General features: G+C 39.6%; 1 protein-coding gene across 1 annotated transcript in view; it reads left to right on the top strand.

Annotated features, from left to right (window-relative positions):
- The window catches only part of LOC145435636 (uncharacterized), a 163,519-nt gene that overhangs the window by 133,633 nt on the left and 2,990 nt on the right, over positions 1–26,896 (top strand). The window contains exons 8-10 of the mRNA XM_080313205.1: positions 21,131–21,235; positions 26,077–26,175; positions 26,645–26,800. Of these exons, the coding sequence (XP_080169331.1) occupies positions 21,131–21,235; positions 26,077–26,175; positions 26,645–26,800 (360 nt within the window). The remainder of the gene's footprint in view (positions 1–21,130; positions 21,236–26,076; positions 26,176–26,644; positions 26,801–26,896) is intronic.

Raw genomic sequence — 26,896 nt, 5'->3', positions numbered from 1 at the left:
CTGATTAGTTTGAACTTGTTCCGTGCGGATTTAATGTATATTTAAAACCGGATAATTTTGCTATTCGGCAGGTCTGTCGCTTTCTCTCAACATAAAGTAAAATATTGTCAAGACAGACCGAAGTACGGAGCCTGTGAAAGCGATATATTGTTATGACAAAATCATCGTGCTTTGCTTGACGTGAGAACAGAAGGCAACCACAAGAAAATTTCGATTGGCCTTCTTCATTCATTCGTAATATTCACTTTCACGGCATTACATACAAAGCATTCGCTCATCTTTAGTTCTAGACTTCATTAATTAAATGATTCTCATAAGCAATTCGTCGATAAATCAACAAAAATTGAAACCAGTTTTTTTAATATCGCAGCAAAATTTTAATAAAAATCGACATCTTTTTTTTTGCATTTTATCGTGGGTTTTCGAGCTATATTAATTTTTTTATTGTTTTTATGACTTATTTTCATGACACACCAAAAGCATATATAATAAAATATTTTTGTATATTTTCTACTTATTTCGTATATGCACCGATATATATTAATAAGTAGTTATAACTGGGAACTGCAAGGCATGCTATATAAAATCCAATTTGAACAACACAGAATATAGAAAAAAGGTATACTTCAGAATTCATTTCTTCCTAGCTAGGACCGCGATAGGAAATTAGGATTCGCTATTTCATAACCTGCGGTTATGTGCCATATGCGCAAAGCTTGACTGAATTGTTTTAAACACGTTTTATAATCTGGGGTATCCGGCCAATATGAAATTATGGCGATGATCTCAATAATATCTAGTATTTCGCACCTACGAATCGCGTTTACCGTATCTGAAGTTAGCTGTTAGTTTCGCGATCTTTTGTCAAATACAATGTGCACATATCCAATATTTATAGAAACTATTTTGTGTGGTATCAAAATCGCAATAATTAACATTTTCAGTTACCAATATATGTCCTTTCACGAGGTTTTTGAAATTACTTACCTCAATAATGATGATAATATAATAATCGACTAGTATTGAGTAATTAATCCACCATTTTAAGTATTTAATGCAAATTCTCAGTAACGTTGCCGTGTGATCCCAATTTTATTTATTCTCTGGACTTCCTAATTAGTACATTGTTTCCCGCTGTATTTTCGATTACAATACCTTATCGAACCATGGACTCCTTATTTTAAAACTCCGATCAACATGAAATATGGTTAAGTTACGTTTTAATTGAGGACTGCGGTGCGCACACTATTATGTTTATTACTTGAACTCACACACTCGTCGGCATAGTTATCGGAGACTTCCTCCAACTTTAATCTGGCCTACATAATGTTGGTCGAGTTGATTCGCGATGTCGCCATCCATGTCGTGATAGAACGCTCTTGTTTTAAGTCGTCGCCCACCCGGTTGTTCGCATCGTCTCCGCATTATTTTCTGTTCTGATACATTGACTTGAGAAATTAATTTCTTGAATCAGCGTCGTCCATTCTAACTTCAACCGAACTCATGTATTAACCATATGCAATATACATCCTTGTCGCTACTGTCGCAATATTATCCTTGCGGCGATTCCTATTGTATTCACGGCAAGATCACTGTTCATCATTTGTCCGGATACGAGGGATGTGTGTCAAGATCCACTTATAATTTGTTTATTTTCTGAGCATCTTCCATTTAAATATACTTCACATTCACTTGACGCGTCGTTTTATTATGATTTTACCGTGCATTTTGCCTAGAGCAATAAAACATTCGCCTAGTTTTTGTATAACGTAATTATTCATTAGTTGTGAAATTCTTGAGCGACGTCAATTTCGTACGTCACACATTTTGTTTTCGACTGGTTCCGGGATCACCTGTTTCGCGCCCACGTCAAGAATGTCATATTCTCAATTTGATATCTTTTTTTCTTGCTATGACGACCTTGCGTCTTATTTAAATACATGATTCACTTGTATCCGAATTCCAAGGCTATACGGTGAATAACTCACTAGCCTATAATATGTGGATTAAGTATCATGTTCACCCTATGACGGTGCTTTCTGCACTTGATCCACACTGAATGCTTAGCAAATAAGATGTCAGTAAATATATAAGGTACATTTGGAGTTGTTACAGTAATGTGTATCGTAGTCAGAAGTAGTCGATTTGTTCCTCTTGGAACTAGCGTTTCCAATATTTGTGTAGACAGAATTACACTAACAATATTTGAATTATACGTTGTTGACTTGTTTTTTAAAAGTCGTGTTCTAAGCAGATTCTACCCTTGAGCTCATTTTATTGCCAGATTCCAGAGATTATTCTATTCTATCTTTAGATGAGGTGATTTGGCTAAGCTGTTTTACGACCGGAACCATCGCAAGAATTCAATATAAAATTGATAGGTCTTCAAGATTGTGTGACCACTGAATGGTTGATTTGATATGAAATCACCCAGTGACAATCAATATGACAGAAAGCTTCAACAAAATCACGCTATGAATATTACTTCGTACCCTAATCATCATATCTTTACTGGGCTTAGTACTGACAACATATTGATCATCAATACTGTATTTTAGCTATGCTCTTCCTATCTAGATCAGTGTTTCCAAACTTATTCGATTCATCTCCCAATTAACAAGTTCAATATATCTTTATCGACCGCTCTAATGACTAGACCAGAGGTAATCAGTAACGGTATCCCACTACTTTTCAGTGGTATTCAAGAAGATTGTATCCGTGTATACTCAATAATTTTGGTTGTATAGTACTGGAAGGGGTGTCTTTGATTTGTACATGTCACCAATGTCACCAATGTCGCCAATGTCGACGTCTATCTATTTTGTCAATGTCGCCAATGTCACCAATGTCGGCAATGTTACCAATGTCGCCAATGTCGGCTATGTCACCAATGTCGCCAATGCCGCCATTGCCGACAATGCCGACGATGCCGCTCGAGGGCCGAAACTAGGATACTGTAATGACTCGAGTAAGGATTTTTGGTGAATCGACTCGACTTGAATCAATCTTGGTATCGACTTGACTTGCGCTCGGCTACTCAAGTACTTCAACTATCTCGCTACATACTACGCGATTCCTGACGGGAAGACCTGAAGACTGCATGGCCACAAACGCAAATTATTTATAACTAATCATATAATTTACCTTATTAGGCCTACGTTGACTTGAATGAACGTCGAAGTCTTTATACATTCCAGTGCAGGGTGTCATAACAACTATCAGGTCACGGGATCATAGCATCTGGTCTTTCAACTTCAACTGAACTTGAATAGTGTTTTCAGAACTACATTCAGCAGGGCAGTAGAATTTATTAACTCAAAGACTTTTCCTGTGCCCCTTATCAAGAGTTAACGACACAATAAGAATGAGAGAGAGTTTCTATACAATCTTTAAATATTCCATTAATATATACCGCTAATTGTCTGTGCAACGTATGTGTGTATTGTATTCGATTTTCTCTTGTTCCTTTATTATGACTAGCGGTACAGCTGACTTGGCGATCCTTTTTATTATTGCAATGTTACGTCATATTTTCCAATCTGGTTATGGTTTTACTCTCTTTCTGTACGCTTCTTATTCTGGCGGTAACTCTTGATAAGGGGCACACGAAAAGCCTTCAAGTTAATAAATTATACTGCAATGCATGTAGTTTTGAAATTAATTGGATTCCGGAATCAATGGTGCGTTTCACTATGGAACAATCACAATAGTCTCACTGTGCTGTGATTGTCCAATTGTTAGCTAATAGTGCATGGGGCAGATTCGTGTGTGCCTCACCTGACCATTGTTTCTCTGCGACGGAATTGTCTGTAATAAAGCCGAATGACACCTTCCTTGGCGATTTTGGTGGGGTTCTGGTGCTCTGACACAGTTACTAATTGTATTTTCGGAATCAGTGTAACGATAGAATTTGATTGATACCAGTTATTAATATTGTATTAGTAAAATATAACTACAAAAACAATATTATCTTCCAGACTCGTGTTTAGATTTGATCCATTCAATCAACGAAAATTCGTCAAGAACGACGGCTGATAAAATTCTTGAAGACTTCGCCGATGAGGATCTCAGCCAACCAGATTTCCAGGTTCATCCCCAGATGAGGCTGGTGAAGAGGTCAGAATATTTTAAAGGCAATTATGAAGAGGTGCACGGAATGGAAGTTGCGATGAAAAGAAAATTATTCTTCTGGAAAAAGAAGGAGGTTGTGAAAAATCAATTCAGAAAGGAGTTCGGATTCCTCCGACAAAAAGTTGACGACGACAAATTCATCGAGCTAGATGAAGTTTTGCAACAAGTTATCAACGGGGAAAGTTGTATCACCGCCATAGTTGCATCCGCAGGATCTGGAAAAACCACTCTTGTGCGCAGAATCGCAAGAAGAACTTTAGGGCATTCACTTACGAATACAGACGCCATTGCAAGCCCGTCTCAGCTCAAGTATAAATTAATACGGTATATAGAAATAAAAGGCATGCAAGATATAGGATTCATCAAGCCATCAAAATTTCTCTTCGGTGGCCTCTTTTCAGATGAAATCAACGAGCAACGTGCATATCAGTGGTTGCTACAAAATCAATCAAAAGCAGTTTTATTTTTTGACGGCTTGGATCAAGCCATGTGGAAAATCAATAACAATGGAGACGAGAAAATAAATCACTATACTTCAGCCAACGCAGCAACGATCATGTACAATATCCTCTCACGTAATCTACTCGGTGATACAAAGATCGTCATCACTTCCCGAGAATTCCAAGTCTCGGATTTACCAGTGGAAGCTCGACCTGCCAACATCATGACACTTTCTGGTCTAACTCTAGATGATGCAAAGAAGCTTTTCGTGTTTCTGCTACGTCAGCATGGGGATGACCCATGGGAGAGGATAGAAACGATGTCACCAAGACTGATCAATTTAGTTTCCATTCCCGTTTTTCTGGTCTTAACCGCAGTTATCATGGCCAAGAATACGAATGAGCCTCCTCCTGAAACGGTCACAGGACTCTACAAAATAATTATATCCACTCTAAGTAGTGTGAGAAACATTAGAAAGGCTGATGCTATTGCTGGGATTATCAATAAATTGAAAGCGATGGCATATCGTGGCATGAAAGAGGGGAGAGTGACATTCTCTGAAAATGATTTGAAGAAGTTTAAACTTTCAAAAGAAGAAGTTCAAGATATCATGATGAAGGTTCCAGGAAATAACCTCCTCAGTTGCAATCTGTTAGATGGCAATTTCAATTTCTTCTTCTGCCATCAAAGTCTCCAGGAATTCCTTGCAGCGGGCTTTGTAGCCGAAATGACGAGTACAAAGTTCATGAGCTTCAACTCTAAACACTTGCAAAAAGAGCGATGGTCGGTCGTTCGCAGATTTGTGTGCGGCATTATTTACGACGAAACGCCGGATAATCTTCATGAAGGTGAGACTCACAGGAGAATATAGTTTTTCGTGATCGTATTCCCGCTACTTTCAAGACTTCGAAAGCCGTAAAACGGATAGTTATGAAACATATGTTACCGCAGTAGCCTATAATTATTTCGATGCGTTCGTTTGATTCACTGCAGAAGGATCTTATTTATCTCTTGAATACGTTTACCGATAACATTATTGATTCAATTTCAAGGCGGATAGAATGCAGTAAAACGGTATTCGTCATTTGTGAATTACAAAACCCGCAAAACAAAATTATACTACAGTGATATTTGCACTGAGACTTTTCCTGACTATGTCAGATTTTTCTATTTTTTGGCAGTATGATACATAGCTCTTTCAACGAACTGACGTTGATGCCAGTCATTTTCGCTAACGGTTCGATCACTTCTTGTATTGCCGACATTCATTTAATAGGTACTTATCGACGAAAGACGCTTGCGAGCTACTTGCAAAATCATGTGAAAAAATATAAATACATTAGAAAATTCGATTAAACACAAGGCTGTGTGTGAATTATCCGTCTGAAGAAGCGAGCGTGGTCTTGTCACATATTAAGTATCGGAGTGATTCAATTGTCACCTGAGTCTTGGGCTTTGAGTCCAGGATAGTAGCTGTGATCGTTCATTGTTCCGAACGATCACTCAACGCAATATGCCATTTGTTTGTTTGTTTGAGGTATTCATGGTGTTTGTCTACTACTATGGTCATGGTCATTTACACCAGAAAATATTCTTTATTTTTATCCCGTAACTGCCGACTAATAGCATGTTCCATTTCTAGGCTTTTTGTAAGACAACGCTAAGCGGATGAAGTGGCGAGGAGGAGCCTAGACAAACCTCCAACACTTAGGGTGGGTTTCAAATAGTCGACTTAGGCCCGTCGTCGGGCTTAAGCTACACCCCTCAGGCTGAAGTCGGTTTCAAAACTGTGACTTGAGGGGATTTCCCCTCCAGCGTGCGCTTTGTTAAGACAGATATCCAAGCCAGCTAGGGGGAAGGCTGAAGTCAACAGTGCTGATGACTGTTGTGCTGTTTGTTGAAGGATAACGACCGTTCTTCTGATGTATAGCTTGGCAAATCAGATTAGATCATTGTATATTGATGTCAGGCAGTTTGGAACAATGTTTATATCACAAACGTGACAAGTTGGTATCATATACCGTTATAGTGGGATTTATAGTGGAATGCTGCAGGGGTCTTCGTATACTGAACGTATTTCAATTCAAATGGATAGCCAGAGCCCTGATGCACACAGGACACATCAGCACTTCTTCCATAACCGCACCATATAGTATCAAGCAATGTTCCCCATGACCACCATAACCCGCGTTCGCTGGCTCCAATCGATTCGGTTACGAATATGATATGACTATGGTTACGAGACACGGGATGTGATATTTGGGGTAAGGCGGAAAGGTGTGACTAGCGTTGGACTTGCGAATCCTGCCCGTTTTGGTAAAGAAAGGTCAGCGATAAGAATCCGCTACGGGTAATGATGCTGATCAGTGGTCATGAGGAACACCAGTTAATATAGTGCATGTATCGAAGAAGCCCCAAGATGAGATTTTAGGTTGCGGCAGATCAACAGGTCCTTTATTGATAGCCTACGTCCTACGTCAACTCATCATTATAGTTTTCTCGTCTGGTTACGTCTTTTGACTTAGGCACGTTGACGTTTTGACAGTTTGCCTTTGCTGTGGTTATAGTCAAAAAGTGAACACATGACGCGTCACCAGAAAATGGAAAATATGTATCATGCTCATTTCGTTGAGCCTAATCAATGTTGCACCTATAGAAATTAAACATGGAACGGCAACGACCGATTTTGCAGCTTCGTTCCGCTTCGCCGATGCTGGAGTGGAGAATTGTTTTGCGTAAGCGACTGTAGGATTTCTGGCAATCCAAAAGCTATCTTCCCGAGCGCAGAAATTACTGAATCTGGTCTTTATCGAAAGCTACTGTTGCACCGATTACGAAAATATAAATTAAAATAATGATCAGCCACTGATCCACCTAGAATCTGTCCTCCAAGTCTGAAATATGGGCATTGCTCAGAACAATCGGGTACCGCAATACAATGGCCATAACAATGACCCGTTGCGACTCTCCGATTGATTAACTTGATAGGACATTCAGTACAGTGGCACCCAAACTTAGTCGTCATGAAGCATTTTTGAAAGCTGTTGGACTTGCGACACACGACCAATTGTAGTTCTTAAACACAACAGTATTGTCTCGCACTAGCAAGAGTGAATGTTTGAGTAGCCTACTATCAATGTTCCGTAATCAAAAGCAGGTAGGGGCAGACCAGGGGTACCATTACAAAACAAAAACCGTACTGCAGAATTCAGTATTACAAAGCATGTATACCCACGGGCCACGGTTGCCAGTGAAATCTACGCTTGATGAGTTCGACATCAGAAACGTAACGACTAGACTTGGACAACTAGAAAATTTTCAGCTTTTTCGAATAAGAATTAAAGCTGCACAAGTTTTTCCAAATAGGATTCGAATTACAGCTACAAAGCTTTATTCAAATTAGATTAGAACTAGAATTATAGCTACACAGCTTTTTCCAAATTAGATTAGAACTAGAATTAGAGCTACAGTTTATTATTCAAATTATATTAGAATTACCGCTACACAAGTTTCCAAATGACATTAGAATTAGAGCTACACAGCTTTTTCCAAATTAGATTAGAACTGGAATTAGCGCTACACAGGTTTTTCCTAATTAGATTAGAACTAGAATTAGAACTACACAGTTTATTATTCAAATTAGATTAGAATTAGGATTAGAGCTACACAGCTTTTTCCAAATTAGATTAGAACTGGAATTAGTGCTACACAGCTTTTTCCAAATTAGATTAGAATTAGAATTAGAGCTACACAGCTTTTTCCAAATTAGATTAGAACTGGAATTAGATCTACACAGCTTTTTCCAAATTAGATTAGAATTAGAATTAGAGCTACAGAGCTTTTTCCAAATTAGATTAGAACTAGAATTTGAGCATGGAAGCATTTCACAAATTAAAATAAAATTAGATTACTGGCATTTCACTCTAATTTAGTGAGATAATCCTAGTTGCCCAGGTCTGTATCACTCAGTGGAACATAATTTTTGTGACTTTGATCAAACAAAACAATTATTTTTTACTCACCGTGCACTACTATCCAATTGGACAGAAACAGATGAATCGGGCCGCAAATCAGTAAGGAGACATTGATCTGCAACACAGATATATGTGGTTGCGTTAACGTCTGAACCAATATCAGATCGTTTCTTGGCGATGAAACATTGAGCAGCATGATAAATTATAGAGCTCATTTGAACAATAACGGCATTGGAAAAACTTGGTAATTTTCAAGTAAATGATGTGAATGCAGTGTGTGCTTACTTACAATTACTTCACATATTGCAATGTCCACTTTGAATACGTCAATATCTCCGACATCCGCATTCTCCAGATCAACATACTGGCCAAATCTTCTGTCATAACACTGGATTTTGAAGTCACGCTCACGGAGTTCACCTTCGTATATTTCCGAAACCACCACTTCTTATCTCAGAAGCATCGTCGACAGTAATCAGCCGACAATAATTTGATAGCTTAACTGACAATTTCATGGCTACCTAAACAGACAGATTGATTAGCAAATGTTCATGAATGGCTGGCGTCTAGCCTGCACCGTCATGTGATGTCAATTTAAATGCATTCTGTAGCTGTTGCATGTCGTGGCAATGTGATTGCACGATCCAATTTTACAGCTGATAGACTTGATAGGCTGGGCAAGTATGACCAACACGATAAAGCATTTATAATGCATGCATGACAAAGCCAATCCATAATCCAAAGCCAACTATTTCCCTCTCGCATACTCGATGGACTCACAAAATCTCGCTTCTCTTACTACAAAATCTGTCGAAGACAACTATATGTTGTCACCGCCATATTTTTTACCACCCGAACTTTTCAGTAATTAAACAACCAATCAGAAGCAGGCATCAGTCTGACGATTTCTTTCGCCGTCTGTGTTATTCTGATGTAACAGTCAAAATCACAGACCATGTAACTCACACCGTAACAGTGGCAACAACAAACTTCGAACTATACGGTAACGGCAGGTCATAGTTATCTATAGTAACGGACGAACTACTAGTACTGCGTACAATCAACGGACGATTGAATAATTGTTGGTTCCAACACTTTCAAATTGAACAAATATCTGCTCCCCGCAATAAAGAGAGAGAGAGAGATTTCATTCGATGATTATGTGCTTGATTTGCACGGTTGGCTTATAAGTATTATCTCGCTGTCTCTGTGTATGAGGGTAACAAATCACATATGAATGTAACACAATCCCATATCACTGTCCTTCCGGCCTTCATGTGTGTGTTTAACCAGCCACCTTGCGCAGATGCATTCAATTTCGCGACAACAATCCCGTATAAGCACCTCACGCGCATAGGTCGATTCATCATCCACGCTCAAATAGGGGTGGAAAGAAAGATATCACCTTTCGGAAGGTATATTCTATTCTCCCTCCCTCGACCATAGGCGGAAACAATATATCCACCCTGATTCCACCCCGAAATCCACCTTTATTTTTACAGTGTATAACTTTCAGTGTAAAGAAGCATATAATTTAAGAACCCTAAAAATTCTTGTGCCCTTTGATTAGACCTTCTCAATTCGGATTACAATACTCGAATCATTGTGCGCATCGCTAGTCATATTTGACTTGGTCTTGTTATACCGGTATATGTGCAAAATCAAAAAGAGGCTCAAATTTTTCATGGCCTCACAGCGACGATGTCGGTGCTTCGAACATGTCCGTCTCGAAAAGTGAGCTAAACATTACTTCTATGGCTTTTCGATAAATGGAATTGAACCAAAGTAGTTACAGAATCGGGATGGCCGCTAGTATGCTTAAAAGTTTGATCGTTCCTACATATTTGAATGCAACACATATTCTAATGAGTGTGAAAAATAAACAAGTCTCTATTGCCAGACTGCAGTATCTTGCTGAACAGGTGGAAATTTGAAATCTAGTGCATGGGAGAGAAAACATATGCGATCAATATGTATACATAATATATTGTGATGTAATGCAAATTTTCCAACTGGCTTCAAATCGCTGTTCTTCCTATTGAGGATGCGTGTAATAATTTATTTATTTTGCAAAGCTGCAAAATAATTTTGATGGATTTAAACGTAGAAAAATCAATCGTAAATGCATGACAGTATGGTGGGCACGGATCCAACGAGCATATTGAATTTATGCTCAGTAGCACTATTGTCACAATACAGTAGGAGATCAATCCATTCAGAAATGTTTCATATTACGTCGGTCTGCATACATTAAGTCGCGTAAGCAGCCAAAAAGACGGGTAATTGAAAATTTTAGCGATGCGACTTTAGGTTCTATATTTTATTACAATGACATACGTCAAGGAATCATTGTGTAGTTGTGAAAACAGGCGTATGAGTCAAACATTTGTGGGAAAATATGCCGTCCATTCTACCACTTGGCTGTGCCTCTGTGCAAACTGCTATTTCTCTTTAATCGAATGTAATATCATATAGTGAGGTGCATTATTTGTCTAACAGTTTCAAATCGGTCGCCGAAAAAACGATTGCTCGCCAGATCGATTCGTTCGCAACTCAAGGAGAATGAGGACAAGCACGCTCGCATGGAACTCTATACAGCAATCTATGAATCAGGAGACGGCGATCTTATGAAACAAATTTCCGATATCAATGCAGCTGGCATCTCATTGAGTCGCGATGAGGCTCATATCGTTGGATCACTTGCAGCAAGGAGTGAAAGTCTGAAGAGCTTGCTGTTGTACGAATGCAACATCGACTATGAGCTTTTGTCGATAATTACGGGATGTCTGGAAAAAAGAATACACGTGAGTTTAGGCACAAAACACCATGGAATTTATTTGTCGCTCGGGAGGTATATTGTAAGTCCCATGTCTGGCCCGAGTGAGTGCCATGTCCATGGACCGTATAATCAACATGCGAGTTCAAGGTCATCGATCAAAACTAGCGTGACTTCCAACAGTATACTAATAGTGAAAAAAGCAGTAGTCTATCGGTCAACTAAAATCGCATCGTGCATCGAATACTAGTTTTTCCATCTTCAGACATATTTCCTATTTAGTGCTGACGTCTGAATAAAATTATCTCGATATCAGGGTAGGATTTAGATCAGGGGTGTCAAACTCAACTTTGGTAGCTGGCCGGATTCAAACCTTGAAATCGTTTGTGGACCGAGCCAGTCAAATTATTCCAAAATGTTAATTCAAATTCCAATGTCCTTTTTTGTCACTGTACTACTTAATCATGAAGCCGGTGTACATAATAATATGTTATTACATTATTTGCTTTTATTCGCAAACAATCGATTTGGCAAAAGTATAATTTGCGAGTTGAATAGATATATAAATCGCTGAAGCAGTGGCCCTAACGATGTCATAAGTTGGTATGCTTCTACGCTCCCTTATTGTTTTAGTCCTGATCTGGCGTTAGCACTGACTATACGTTGTGAGGAATAAGATAGATTTAACTGGAAACGGTGACGTTGGAATTTAGTTCATCAATATTGAATCCAGTTTCAGGTTTCTGTGGGGGCCAGGGACCGTTTGACTCAAAACTGACATAGCACTGCGAAAACAGATATGAACCCCATATTTTGTAATTTTTTTAATCTCCGTGTGACCTGTATATAACTATTTTGCATTGCGTTTTCCCTTCTATAAAGAACTACTTCGCGATACATTTTACATAAACCTGCGAACTCAGTGCGCACATTTTGCCACGAGAGTGGGAATAATTTGGCCTATCAATATTACTCAACATTCGTTTTCTTCCACACCACTGATTTAGATCATCGCAGTGTGGTGTGGGTATTATCCGAACGCATCGTTGCATCACAATAACATTGCTCTTGTGGAAAAATGCGCTCACGGATGATTGTCCGAAATTCTCAAGTTATTAGGATTGCCATACGTCTGGATTTTACGGGACATGTTCGGAATTTCACTGTTCACGTTGCGTCTGGAAGGGAATTTTAATATATGCATCAAAGTCCGTAATTTTGATGGCCTGAAGTACGCTCAAAATCTTTTCCAAATAAACATAAACAATAATAACAGATTTATGCTACTGAAATTTTTTTCTTGGCGCTACGCGCAATTTAGTACACTGTGTATTAATTTTAATATAGGGCAACCTCGAAAGTCGGATCAATTACATTAATTCAATTCAATTTTAATTACAATTGTTTTATTGCATGTTTTCATTACATTTTAATTAAATAACTTTATGCTAACAATATCAAATTACAACTACAATCAGGGTTGTAACCTAGTCACGAAGGCTTCGAGTAACTAGTTAATCTCATTTTCATAGTTTTGACTCGAGTCAAGTCGAGTAATTTTCAACTCACCACCGAGTCCAAGTCAGCGATCAGAGGGTGGAGTCCGAGTCAAGGCGTTATCACTCGAGTCCAAGTCATTGTGTTGACGGCTCAGCTTCCAGTTAAAGTCTTGGTAACCCACTTATTATAACCCAGTTTGTTGATATCGAATGGTTCGCATTCATAATATAATAATTTTCCTCATTTGTAGCAGTTTCTGGTCGCATCTTTAAGTACTAGTTCCAACCCAGCAAACACAAAACCGTAAAAGGATCATCCGGGATCATCTCGAATAGGTTCTGATTTTCCAAGTGTCGAGGGAATGTCTAAAATACGTAGTAGGATGGTCTTGTGGTTATATTCAATCAGAATAAATTCATACTCAGTGTTGTCCCATCTCATGCATTAGGCTTCGTTATATCCGGTAGTTAACCTAATAATGCAAATTTTCTATCTCTCGCGGGTATGACTAAAATACGTAGAAAGGATGACTTTGTCGGTACATTCAATCACGATGAATTCCTATCCGGTTTTGTCCGATCTCATGCGGTAGCTTCGTTGTATCCATTAGAAAACAATGTTCTCCCTTCGTTTTATTGCGTGAGGATGTCACCGGTGTTGTATATTCGTGTTGTTGCTCTAAGGTCGAATAGTTTTGTTTTCTTCTGATATATATGATCTTCATTATATATATATTCGCTCTTTCGGTAATCTCGCATGTTCAAGGAGTATGGCTAATAGTTTTATTCAGAGAATAACTAAATAAGTGAGATGTTGTACGTTCAGGAATATGATTATCGATGCGTGACTTATAGAATATTTCGGCGATTCAAATTTTACGTCATCGCGCCGGACAAAGATTTGACGCGCAACAGGTCGCACCCAGGCATAGTTCGCTCTTTCTGTATGGTAAATGCCGTAAATATATAGGAATTGTGACTGACTGAGGTAGCGGGTTAAAGGTATATACGCAGTAGCATATAGCTTATGGCGTATTTCGAATTGCCTGTAGTATACGACGCCTAGAGCTGTTTGACTTTCTGCAAAACAGGTGTAGACAACTATAGAAAAGTTTCAGCTTTTCCAGGTTAGAATTAGAGCTAAACCGTTTTTTCCGAATTAGATTACACTTATATTGCTGGCATTTCGCTCTAATTTAGTGAAATTAGACCACTATAATTATCTAGTTGTCCAAGTCGCTTCAAACATCTGAATTACCGGTACCTATACCTACGGCATATCATACGGTAATATTTATGCTTGAATTTTCTAGGTATATAAGTCAATATAGATACATACCTGTAGAACACTGATTCGTGATTTTATAAAAGTTGGTGGAAGAATGGACATTTTCAACTTGATGTTGATTAATGGAGCAAAATTTGATATTTGAGTGCAATTATACCTCGAATCCAGTGACAAGATTATTATTCGTTGAAACCAAACGCAGCTTGTATTTATGTTGGCCCAGAGAATTTGGCTAGCCAGACCATATTGATAGAATATGGTCACAGTAAGATAATATTTTGGGCTAATTTACATGAACTTTTCCAACATTTGATTTGATATGTCCGCTAAAACAGTTAATATTCTGCTTTCGAATAAGACCTAAATTGCTGGTTTCAATGATAACTGTGTTTGTCAAAGGCTGTAAAGGTAATTTCTTTTCCATGTTAGATGTTTGTTTGTTTGTGGTGTTCATGGTGGTGGTTCGACTACACTACACCTGGCCGGTTCTTATTATTATCATTCCGTATCTGCCCGATTACCAGTGAACTCGGCACTTAGTGAATTCGGCCGCACAAACTCGGCACTTGGTGAATTCGGCCGTAATAGCGGTACCGGTCACCATGATTGGTTACTGGAATGTTTGCCGGTGAACTTGGCACTTTGAGTGGTTGTCAATGTTGTACGGGGGTCAGGGCATGCGTAGATCACACAGTCAATGCGTGATTAGATCACAGATTGCGTAATCGCGGGAAATAACGTGACGCTCTTCACTTGGTGAACTCGGCCCTTGGTGGAATTGGCACTAGAACACCTTCGCATTAGAAATGCATTTAATATGAATGAACAGTATTAAAAAGGAAATTTAAACGTGTCGTGGCTCGCGGTAGATCTCGTAATCTTGGGATCCGTCAACCCTGTTATCGAGACACCCTAACTCCAGAGTGGAATCGTCTCCACAGGCAAAAAATAATTTATTTTGACGTGATCATGCGAAACATTTGTTGATGAGGAACACTGGCTTGTCGTGATCGATAAACGAACAAGCGCCGCCTGATCTTCCACGGTTTCGATCTCATATACAACGCCAAGATCCATCTTCTCAAAACTTACACGACACAGGCCCGTCACTCACGCCATCGATTCCAAGCAGACCGCGCGTGGTCGGTATATGAGCGCTGCGTTATTTCCCGCTGCTATGCAATCCGTGATCTAATCACGCCGTGACTGCACGATCTACGGATGCCCTGACCTCCTTACAAGATTGACGAATCACTTGATAATACTATTATTAGTTTAATAATTCATATTAATAGCTGTTAATACACTTCATTACAAAATTTCCCGAGGGCCGAATTCACCAAGTGCCGAGTTCATCGGCAACCATCTGCCCACTTATAGCACGGCCCACTCCTAGGCTTTTTAAGACATGGCTATGCGGATCAGATGGCGAGGAGGAGCCTAGATAAACGGCCAACACTTCGGTAGGAATTATGGAGTCGACGTGTCAGGCTCGAACCCGCAATTCATTGGTGTTTAGCTGTAATGGAACGTACCACTACGTTACCTCGCCATACCTTGTAAAATGGGACCGTAGCATTTGGCATTTCGTGTGGCAATTGACTTTTGTGTGGAAAATTGTGTTTGTTTCAGAACTTATCCGAAACTTTTATTCCGCCATAGATTGTATATGATAAAACGATATCAGAATTGATCCTAGAATAATTCCAAAGCCACTCACCACGAAGGAGGATTTAAAGAAGTTTGATGACATATTGAATGAAAGCAAAAGCCTTTGCAAGATATGTGGTATGTTGAATCTGTTTTGTTATTTTTAAATACTTTGTTGTGCCGATAGCAGACGGTATATATAAACGTAAGATGTGGAAGCTATCAAGGTGTTATGTTTATTATTTTTAGAAATTCAGTCAGTCAAAGTGGACGATCGTATTGCTTGGATTATATTTAGGCCTATTTTAGCATCTTTGAGATGCAACTCTGAACGTGGACGGTCATGAACAGTCAACTAATTCTGTTCCTATATTGACATATCAGACATTTGCACTCGTACCGTTGGCAGCGACAATATTGGTCAGTCAGCAAAAAGCATCATGAAGAAGGTTGCCAGTCTGGTGAAATTATAGCAGAGTCGGAAAGAATGGGAAATACGCTTTCATCAACCTCCATTTGAACAAGATCACATATAGTAAGAGACATTCATGATATGCTGCAAATGTCACTGTGTTCTTTGTCTAGTCACCCCACTCATGTAACTATTGAGGCTTCATGTCAGGGTTGTAACCAAGTCACAAGGCTCCGACTCGCAAGTCAATCTCACTTTTATAGTTTTGACTCGAGTCATTTTCAATTCACCACCGAGTCGAGTCCGAGTCCAAGTCAGCGAGCAGAGGGCCGAGTCCGAGTTATGGTATTATGACTCGAGCCAGAGTCATTGTGTTAGCTGCTCAGTTTCCAATTTAAGTCTTGTTAAACCAACTTTTTATATATTTTTTGTGATATCGAGTGGGTCGCATTTATAATATACGAATTTTCCCTACTTTTAGCAGTTTCTGGCCGCATTTTCAAATACCAGTATCGATAGACGAAATCCCAATTTGCTGTACTATTCTTTGAAATAATCATGAAATGTCGGTCTTGGCCGTCTGAGTCTCAAGTCATGCGCAATGAGTCGAGTCATTTCAGTACTTTGAGAAGATGACCTGAGTCAAGTCGAGTCAACAGAAAATCCTGACTCGAGTCTTACAACCCTGCTTCATGCAATGAGCATTTACTTTGAAGATAAATAGTAATTAAATAACTGGTTGGTGTTACAAAATTTTAATACCGCTTTCAAAAGTACCATCATGATAAACGTTATTGAAACCCGAAGAACTTTTCGCGTGCCAATTAAAGAGCTACCGGCACGATAAAGGAAGCAAAACAGAGTTGAATTCAAAACCAGATGGAGAGTTATGACGCATTAATGTCGAATTTAGAAATAACATCAATGGAGCCAGAACACAGCAACAATGCAGTGCATAACAACGGTTGCGTAAAACAGTATGACAGCGTGACACAATTCTTTAATTATTTATTATAGTGGTGCCCACCGTAAATACTATTTTAATAAAATCCGAATTTTTCGATGGCAATAACTCCACTTCCACTTGTTTGAATCGAACCAAATTTGATGAACATCGTTTCTATACATAACCTAACACTTTCATGGGGTGAACAGAAAATTTTCAAATTTTTTCTATTTATTTTTATATAATAAATAGAAACTTTCTTTTCCTGTAGCAATGCGGCTACTGGTTGGAATTGAACCAAATTTGGTGTGTAGGCTTGAATTAGGTAACCTAACAATTTTATCAAATAGCCAGAACGATTTGAGAAAAAAAGTCATTTTTAAAGAGCCCTAATGTCCATGTCAGAAACGTTTTAGGGTAGGCCTACTCACACGTCTCGCAGCGTTCTCTACATAATTGTCAATTGCGATACAAACTGTTCGCTTGTATTGGTCAAGCCATCCAACTTCGAATTGTAAAATGTTGGGAGTCTTGATATCAAATTTTTGAAAGGTGCACTTTGAGAAGATTTCGGAATCTGTCAAATTATACAAAAAAATTTAGCAAATTCTTTGACATATTTCATCCATTTGGGACTCGATCAACGTAAAAGAATTAGTAATTATTTTATACAATATATTGTATTTGTAGTTGAAGTGTAGTAATAATTCTTATGGTTACCGCACTTGTAACGATTCACGGCCATAACTGGAATAATTAGAATGATGGAACTTTCAAATTGTCGTGCATTTTGCAACAACATTGTTCTCAATTTTCAAGTTGCTGACCATTGGAGGAAGAATCACCCTTAAGCCGGGAATTCACGATCCGTAAACGCGGCCGACTGTTTCTCTCCTCAAGAGGAAGGAAGAGAAAAAGAGAGCAGAAATAGCAAGAGTGTGACAAGTCGCGTCCATTCGCTTTAATGCGTATTTCCATCCGCGAAGCGCGAAGTAGTAGGTGGGAAAACTAATGGGCGTCTGGTTAGCGCTTTATAAGGTTGACTCCAGCGCTGTATTTGCTAAATGTTCCGGTGAAATAGGGGTGGTGTCATTTGGTATCAACATTGACTATTAAAAGACCATTTGTTAGTGGTCGTGGATTTGTTTGGCCAGTATGCAGTAATTTCCGATGGTCACTTCCCGGGCTTCTGTTCTCTAAACCCCTCATGATTGTTATTCTGCTTCTAGTAAGACTGTCGATTCTAATGTTTTATGGTATCATTTGTCGGAGGTTTCGCTCGCTTTTTTTACAACGATTTGCTCTCTGCTAGGTCAATTACTGGCTGAGTATCACTACAGCCTAAGAAACTGCACTAATTCTCATTTTAATGTCTTGCTGGTTATCTTGCTGTCAATTCTAATAATTTGTTAATGTCTATACCAGTGCCGCCACTCAAATGTTTTGTTCTCTGTACACAATATTGTTAGGTCTTCAGCTTTCCAGGCAGAGTATCATTCCACTTTCTAAGACTTGAGTATGTATCTCTCCAACTAGCTGCCAAATAACTGATTCGTTTGGATTGTTGAATTGATCATTTTTGACAGAATGTGAAGAAATTTTAGTCAAGAATTCTTTTTGTGTTAGTGGCTGTTTTCAAAGATTGCTGAAGTAGTCATCGTTGATCTTGATAATCAAGTAGAAGTGGCGATTGAAGTCAGTTCTCTAGTCATATAATAATAAAAAATATAATAATAAAAACTTGAAAACTTGAGTGGAAATAGTCCAGAATCAAATCCATTTTAGTAAGTATGGGTGAAAAAAATGTAGGAGTCATTCGTTACTCGCTACCTTTGCCATTTTCGCAGTACGAATGTCTTAGCTAATAATCGTCATTTTCATTTTATTTCTACAGGGTGTTGAAAAGAAAACGCCAGAGGGAATATCATCATCAGACGATGAAACCTTCTGATTACTGACTGTTCTCATAGTTTCATTCATTGCTACTTGGCCCTACAAGTAATTTCGTTCGTTTCATTTTTTACACCGGCATTATTTACTTGCCAATTCGTTTTGGATTAAATTACCGCAAATGTGATTAATATGTAGTAGATAATGTGGTGTGTGTGTGTGTACGCAGCCGTGATCAGGTTATGCCCAGTGGTAGAAAACAGGTTATTATATCAGGATGTTCTTTCAATGTAGGATCTACATTCTACTCACCATGTTTAAAGGCTGTAGCATCTGCATAATATTTACATTATTGAAGGACATGGAAAAGACATTGAATTGAGTCGACACAAAATCCCCCTTTCTACGACCTGCCGAGATCTAATATCTACTATATCGGCTCGGCTTTTCTACATCTTTGGTCTGTACTGTGTTTACTGGGAATAGACGAAATCCCAATAGTGTGGTCACTTTACTATTCTTTGAAATTACAATGAAATGCCGATCTTGGCCGTCTGAGTCTCGAGTCATATGGCTTGGTTCCAGTCATGCGTAATGACTCGAGTCCAATTCGAGTCAATGCACAGATTGACTCGAGTTGAGTCGAGTCATTTCGGAATTTTTTGAAAATGACTCGAGTCAAGTCGAGTCATCAGAAAATCGTGACTCGAGTCTTTAGAACCCTGACTACAATTCCAATTAATGTTAAACATGTAAGTACAATTATAATTGCAATTACTGGTAAAAGTCTGACTGATTTGGTAGAGAGGTGCTCTTTGACAACTGTAGCGACGTATTTAGCAACAATCTCAAGGTATACATGTTTCATTCATGATTCGTGCTACGTAGAATACCCTTTAATTAGAAAAAACAAACTTTAACGTATTCAAAGTATTCCTAGTCATGAGCTCTCAAAAATATTAAAAATTTTTTTTGTAAGCGACTACTAACAATTAAAAGTTCGAGCGACTGGCAATGACTAATAGCGAATAGGATACAAGACAGTCAATGAATTGTACTCAAACGAATACTCAGAGCTGGGTAAGGTGAATGATGTAATTGGTAAGGCAATAAGGATGATACCGATAAGGTGTGTAAAATTAAAATATATGCACGAGTAAAGAAGCTCCTGATAACTACCAAGTACAAAATTTTGATTCACAGTTACATATTCACTTGCTCAAAACTGTTCGACTGCATTTGATGAACATAAGTATGCGGAAAGGTTCTCGCCCCAGTAAATTAAGCTAAGATAGGAGGTAAATCTGGGATAACATCTCCACAAATGTGTGATCTATAGCGTGATGAAGTCTTGGTTGAAAACTAGAATTTCTTTTTGCAATTGCTGCAGCATACCTCAGTACTGGAAAGAGATTTAAAAAAACACTGGCCGTGGTGTAGGAAATGATTCAGCACAGGTTACAGAAGAGTTTATTTGCTTTTCGTCCATTTATGAAATACTAGAATTTTTTTTGGTTCAATAGCCTATATTGTAATTCACCAAGTTTTCTGTTGGAGCAGAAGTTGACCTATGGGAAACAGATTAGTATGGCTGAATTAGTTAACGAGGTACGCATAGAACACCCATGTTAATGGGCTAATTATTTTATGTTGTGATTGTCAGGTTTCAATAACAATGCAATTGAAATTGTAATTAGTAAATTTTTATCAAATTACAATTACAATTACACAGAATAGAAATGCTTCAACGACAATTAAAATAACATGAAAAAATATAATTAATTACATGCAGCTCAATTACAAATTACAGTTGATCCTACTGTGGCCGCCTCGCTCGCAAAAATGAAAGCGAAAGTGAATAAAATTAGCCATCGTTCACTGAAATCAAATCGTAATCTCACTTATAGAGTACGGTGTATTCCTAGAATTGATTGATGCCGTTTGAATGGATTAGTAAAAGACCGTGGCGCTAAGCCTAGGGTCAATTGCCTTTATTATGGAGATCGCAATGATGTTGAACATACTCAGCTTCCAAAATATGCCCTGGATAAGTCTGTGCAAAGCTTTGTTAGTTTGACATGATATTGGCAGACATTGTATTCATATTTCATTCATCATTCCAGGTGAAGGAAGTGGATTTGCGTTACAATAAGTTCTCAGCAACAACACTGCGTTCACTTCTCCGACATCGTCGGATTGAATCGCTATCTGGAAAATTGGATTGGGAAGTGAGATCGATTCTATGATTTAGTTGTGTACTAACAAGCCACTATAATTTTATGTAGGTATGTGGAGACTTGTGACGTGACAATCGCACGTGATTGGTGACGCCAGGGCCGTGATAGAAAGCATTATACATGCATTCTCTGCATTAGGGCTGTTCAAAAAACCTTCAGATTTCTTCGGCTATGTTATAAAATTGTTAGGTTGGCGAAAATAACGCTGCACGCCAATTTTGGGTCAATTGCAACCAGTAGAAGCGATTTTCTTACAGTAGAAAGTTTTGTGATTGATCGTTAAAAAATTAAATTTTAAAATTTTTCTGTCAACAACGTACAATTGTTGGGCTGTCAGTAGAGACGATGTACACCAAATGCGACTCAATTCCAACCACTAGAAGCGAAGTTATTGCAGTGAAAAAAAATTTGGACATGAATAAAATAATTTTACGGTAGCAAACTCTCTAATTATTTATTCAAATAGCTGATTCGTGATTCAAAACTTGATTATAGCTTTCAATTCAAAATCTATTGTAGTAGAATATTTATTAAACTCGAAGACTTTTTTGTTGCCTCTTTCAAGAGTTGACGGCACACTGAAGGAAGTTAAACAGATTTGGTTTTGCTTCTAAATCCATTTACATCCCTTTAGAGTGCCGAAAAGTATTTGAGTTTAAATATTGTACTACAGTGGATGTTGTATTAAAAGCTATAATTATTTCCTATAAAATCATGGAATTGGAAATTTTACTACGGCAATAACTTCGTTCGTAGCGGTTGGAATTGAGCCAAATTTGGTATGCATCATCACTACTGATTACCTTACAACGGCTGGATTATATCTGCTGCAATGCTCCCGCACGGCGCCATTTCACGAACTGCCGAACGGTGCGCATGCTAACGATCAGGAGTGACCATCGCCTGGTGCTGGCCACGCTTCGCGAACGCCTCCCGTTCGTCCCGAAGCGCACACCGAAAGAGCCACTACTAAATCGGTTCGATCTTAAGGACGCAAATAAGATGAATGTCTTTACCACGCACACACTCCGTGCCCTCGAGATCCAAAATACTATACCGACCGCCTTTGCGCCACTTGTAGCAGCAGTAAAGGATGCAGCCCGTGAAACGCTCGGTGAGGCCCGTAGCAAGCCACGGCCAAGATTAGCCTGGGAATCCGACCCGACAGTGCTCAGTGCGCGCCCTAACCTCAAGACTCTCAGACGTGCTGCGTACACATCTGGAACACTGGACGCACATAGCGATGCTAACGCGGCAGCTCGGTACCTAACAAACGTTTACGACGCAGCTCGCAAGGAACGAGTCGAAGCTATTGCCCTTTCCGTGGAAAATGAGTTGGAAGCAGGCCGATCAAGAGCAGCCTGGAAAGCCATCGGTGAATTAGTTGGCTTCAAGAGGACCCGCGTGAAGGCTTGTACGGAAGACCTCGCAGCACACTTCGAGACCCTGTTATCTACACCTGCACCGGACATCGATGTGCTCGTTGCACCGCCTTCACTAGCAGCAAATCCTCTAGCGATCAATACAACCCTGATCACGCTAGGTGAGCTCAAGACAGCCTTTCGTGGAGTACCACAATTCAAGGCCACCGGCACGGACGGCATCCCAACGGCTTCTTACACCTCGGGCGTGGCACCTGTGCTCCTCGACGTCATGAATGGCGTCCTCGAAGGCGGCCCGGTGCCCCCCGAGTGGCTCGAGAGCGAAATCGTCCCTATCTACAAGAAAGGCGCTGCGAGTGACCCAGCGAACTACAGAGGCATCTCCCTGATGCAGACCGCTGCCAAGCTGTTCGACCGAGTACTGCTCCTCCGCATACGTGAGCAACTCTCTACCAAGCTCCTGAATGCTCAGAATGGATTTCGACCATCTCGCGGTACAACAGAGCACATCCTGGCACTGCGCACAATCATTGACACCTGCCGCTCACACAAAAAGAATGTTGTGGCCGTCTTCGTTGATTTCGCGAAAGCCTTCGACTCGGTCTCGCGCCCAGCCATGGCGGAGATCCTCAGATTCTATGGAATTCCTGAGGTGATAACGTACGCCATTATGGCCCTCTACACTGACACACGAGCGCGAGTCCGAACAGATGACGGCCCAAGCGGAGATTTCAACACTTCGGCTGGTGTGCTTCAAGATGACACCCTGGCACCATTCTTGTTCGTGGTCATCCTTGACTTCGTGCTACGAACGGCCTTCCCGGATACTACGAACTTCTTTGAATGGCGGCCACGGCAAGGAACGCGCACGCGTACGACTCGCGAGGCAATCCACGTTGGTATTCTTGCCTACGCAGACGATCTAGCCCTGCTTGCCCCGAAAACCGCATCGGCACAGCGCCTCATTAACCAGCTAGAGGCCGACGCCGCTCTTGTTGGCCTCCAGATCAACGCTAAGAAGACTGAGGTTCTGGCCATACCAGCTCTACCGGAGAACGCGACACCAATTCGACTCGGAGATATCGATCTCAAGTATGTAACGAGTTTTGTATACCTCGGTATTGACGTCGCTGACTCTGGAAAAGCGCTCAAGGCGAGGCGAGCAAAGGCCTGGGGCGCGGCAAGACGGCTACATAGCCTCTTCCATTCAAGTGCCTCAACCCAGCTCAAGACCCGCATCTTCCGTACCACTGTCGAGCAGGTTCTTCTCTACGGAATAGAGGCACTCACGCTGACAGAGAAGCTGGCGAAGACGCTCAACGCTAACTATGACGCACTCCTCCGCTATGCACTCGGCATTCACCATCCGGAGCATATATCCACGAACGCATTGCGAGAACTCAGCGGAACGGTCCCATGCCGTCTACTGGCAGCTGAACGACGCTTCCGTCTAATCGGCCATCTAGTGCGGCACCAAGACGAGCAACCAGCCGCCGCCATCATTAATCACATTCCCACGGAGCCATGGCGCAGAGATGACTGGAATCGGAGAACATGGCGCTCGACAATGGAGACTGATCTAGCGCAACGCGGGCTTTCGCTTGAAGACGCTCACGACCGCCCACGTTGGAGACGCTTAACACGAGCCCAAAACTGATTATCTTATGTTCTTTTTGTCTCCCGTTTTCTTTTGCCCTTTTTTTATTTTATCTAATTGAAAAGTCGATATTTATATATACCTTACAATTTTATGGGGTTGAAAGAAAAACTTTGAATTTTTTTTAATTATAAATTCAAAACTTTTTACAGCAATAATCTTGCTTCTACTGGTTGGACTTGAAGCCAAATTTGGTTTACAGCGTTGTTTCAACCAACCTAACAATTTTACAACATAGCCATTTAATTCTGAAGAATTTTTTTAACAGTCCTACTCTGCTTTCATCCCGAAGCCGTAGAGTATTTACCCACTGATATGATGTTTTAATATCCGCACTGTGTCATTAATATCGAGCTATGCAATCGAATTTGGTGAAATGGGGGATTATGTAAAGTAGTGGTAGCAATAAGAGCGCTAAGGTAATGTCATGACCTCATCAACAAAAATCAACTTTCTACTACACTGACAATGAATGAAATGAATGCAATGTAATGAAATTTGATATTGGTGTGATCGATACCAGCCAGGCTGGCGATGATCGGATTGTTCATCCATATTTTGAAAAATTATGTGACATTTAAGTAAGCAAACGGCGCGTGCCCCTACAAAATGCTTCGCGTAAATAAAAAGTTTTTTTCAGCATCGTCAAAATTCTGGAGTGTGCATGTCGACATGAATTAGTGCGCAACAGAATATTACTACTCCTAATCAACGAAGTGCGCATCTGTCTTTCAGGTCAACACAATGACTTTGACATTGCATAGCGATATTATTCACTGATTATAACTAGGGCTGGGAAAAATCGAGTATCTGAGTGATTTGATTCTAAATCACATATAAAGCTTAGAGTTGAGCCGATTATTCGTTATGACGTCATAAAAGAATGTTATATGTAAAAGTTCAAATATGTACGTTTTATGTCACCTTAAATAATATAATGCCTGTTGTTATGCATCACAATAAAGATACTTCGGTATTTTTTTCGAACATACCAATTTCATTGCAGTTTGTGGCAATTTTGGGCCATGATCATGACTTTGAAAACATGGTATTCCAGTAACGTTCATAGCTTTGTACAATATGTTTGATATGCTGCCATGCAACCAATCGTGATTTCAAGGCTTCAAAAGTGACAAATACTGTCAAAACTACAATTTTTGTCAATAAAGTTACTTTCAGTGTCGACGAACGCACAATTTCGGTACTTGACAAAATCAACTTTTACTACTCGGCTTGAATCATTAAAATTAATAGTCGATTCAGATTTGAGCACTCGAACCATTGTGCCCAGCCCTAGTTATAACAGCGTCTTAACTGCAGTGTTTCATCTCCCTTGTAATAGAGGAGTCACTATGATGTCCATAGAGTAATTCCGATTTACATGCTCACAAAAGGAAACTATCCATTTTTGCGCAACGATTAAAAAGACGAAAATAGCTCATGAATTCGTGTCAATGCAGTAATACGGTTCCGGGTGCTCACGATTTGATTAATGGTCAACTATATTGCCCAAAATATATTCGTCTCAATACTTATACTTTTTCCACGGATTCCGCCATCATACTTCTTACCTCATATAAACGAGCATTTTTAGAGATATCGAGCCACTAAAGTAGCAAAATGCCACCACCGGCAAAAACGTCAGTAAAATCTGTGACCCGTGTCGATGAAGTATAGCACATGATGATCTGTGATGCTGCGGTCGTCACTGTATGTAAGATATGACCCAACAATGGATGGTGGATGATCGATACGATGCACAATCTCAAGTTTCACATCTGGATTATATTCAGGTTGTCCAGCTGTCTGTAGATGGATGGGATGTTGAATTGAAGAACGAAGAAGATGTCATCGAGATAAGTCACTCAGCTAGTGGTCGTTTCATCATCAAGGTTTGATATCAAGATGAATCAACTTCGACAGCGAGTCCATAATAATGATTGGAATGAATTTTCGCTCCTCTCACTGACTTTACTGTACAGAGCTGTCAGCTACACTAGGCACGTACAACGATGACCTTGCGGTGTAGTATAGCCACGATGTAGATTATGACGTAATCTTAAGCATCATGAAGACGAGATGCTTTTGTTGAGAATAGTAAGCTAACAACTTCTGCTGATTTTATAAGTAAAGAGTTTTTACATGATAAAATTATAAACAAGTTGTCGCCACTGTATTTTCATTATCAAGTCCATTCTAAATGTTTATGTTACATCGCATTTTCCAACGGACAAGCATCATGGCCATCGCTTCACCCGCACTAGACTTAAGTAGCAAAAATAATCTGCTCATGTATGAGCGTGCTTCTGAGTGTTTCTTATTGGTGCAGAACGTGACGTAACTGACGTTTTTATTTTGCAGGATTCCGATCTATCGTTCAACCGGGTTCATGCCGTAGCAGACGTTGCATTTCTTGGAATACTTTTTGATGCTGAATTTATCAATTTTAAAGAACAAATACAACTGTTGGCCAAGCAGGATGATTTGCAGAAGTTGCCTGAGTTTAAATTAAACAAGGTGTTGGATACATTTCCTATAATATTATTGTAAAAGATTTTCTGATATTGTTCAATTTCCATGATACTTTTGGACAAATTTCAGCCATTATCGGAT

This window comes from Botryllus schlosseri, chromosome 1 (genome assembly GCF_051294905.1).
Source record: "Botryllus schlosseri isolate E-star chromosome 1, Bs_hap1, whole genome shotgun sequence".
NCBI classification, from domain to species: domain Eukaryota; kingdom Metazoa; phylum Chordata; class Ascidiacea; order Stolidobranchia; family Styelidae; genus Botryllus; species Botryllus schlosseri.
Note: the sequence above shows the minus strand (reverse complement) of the source record. Positions and strands in the feature narration are given on the sequence as shown.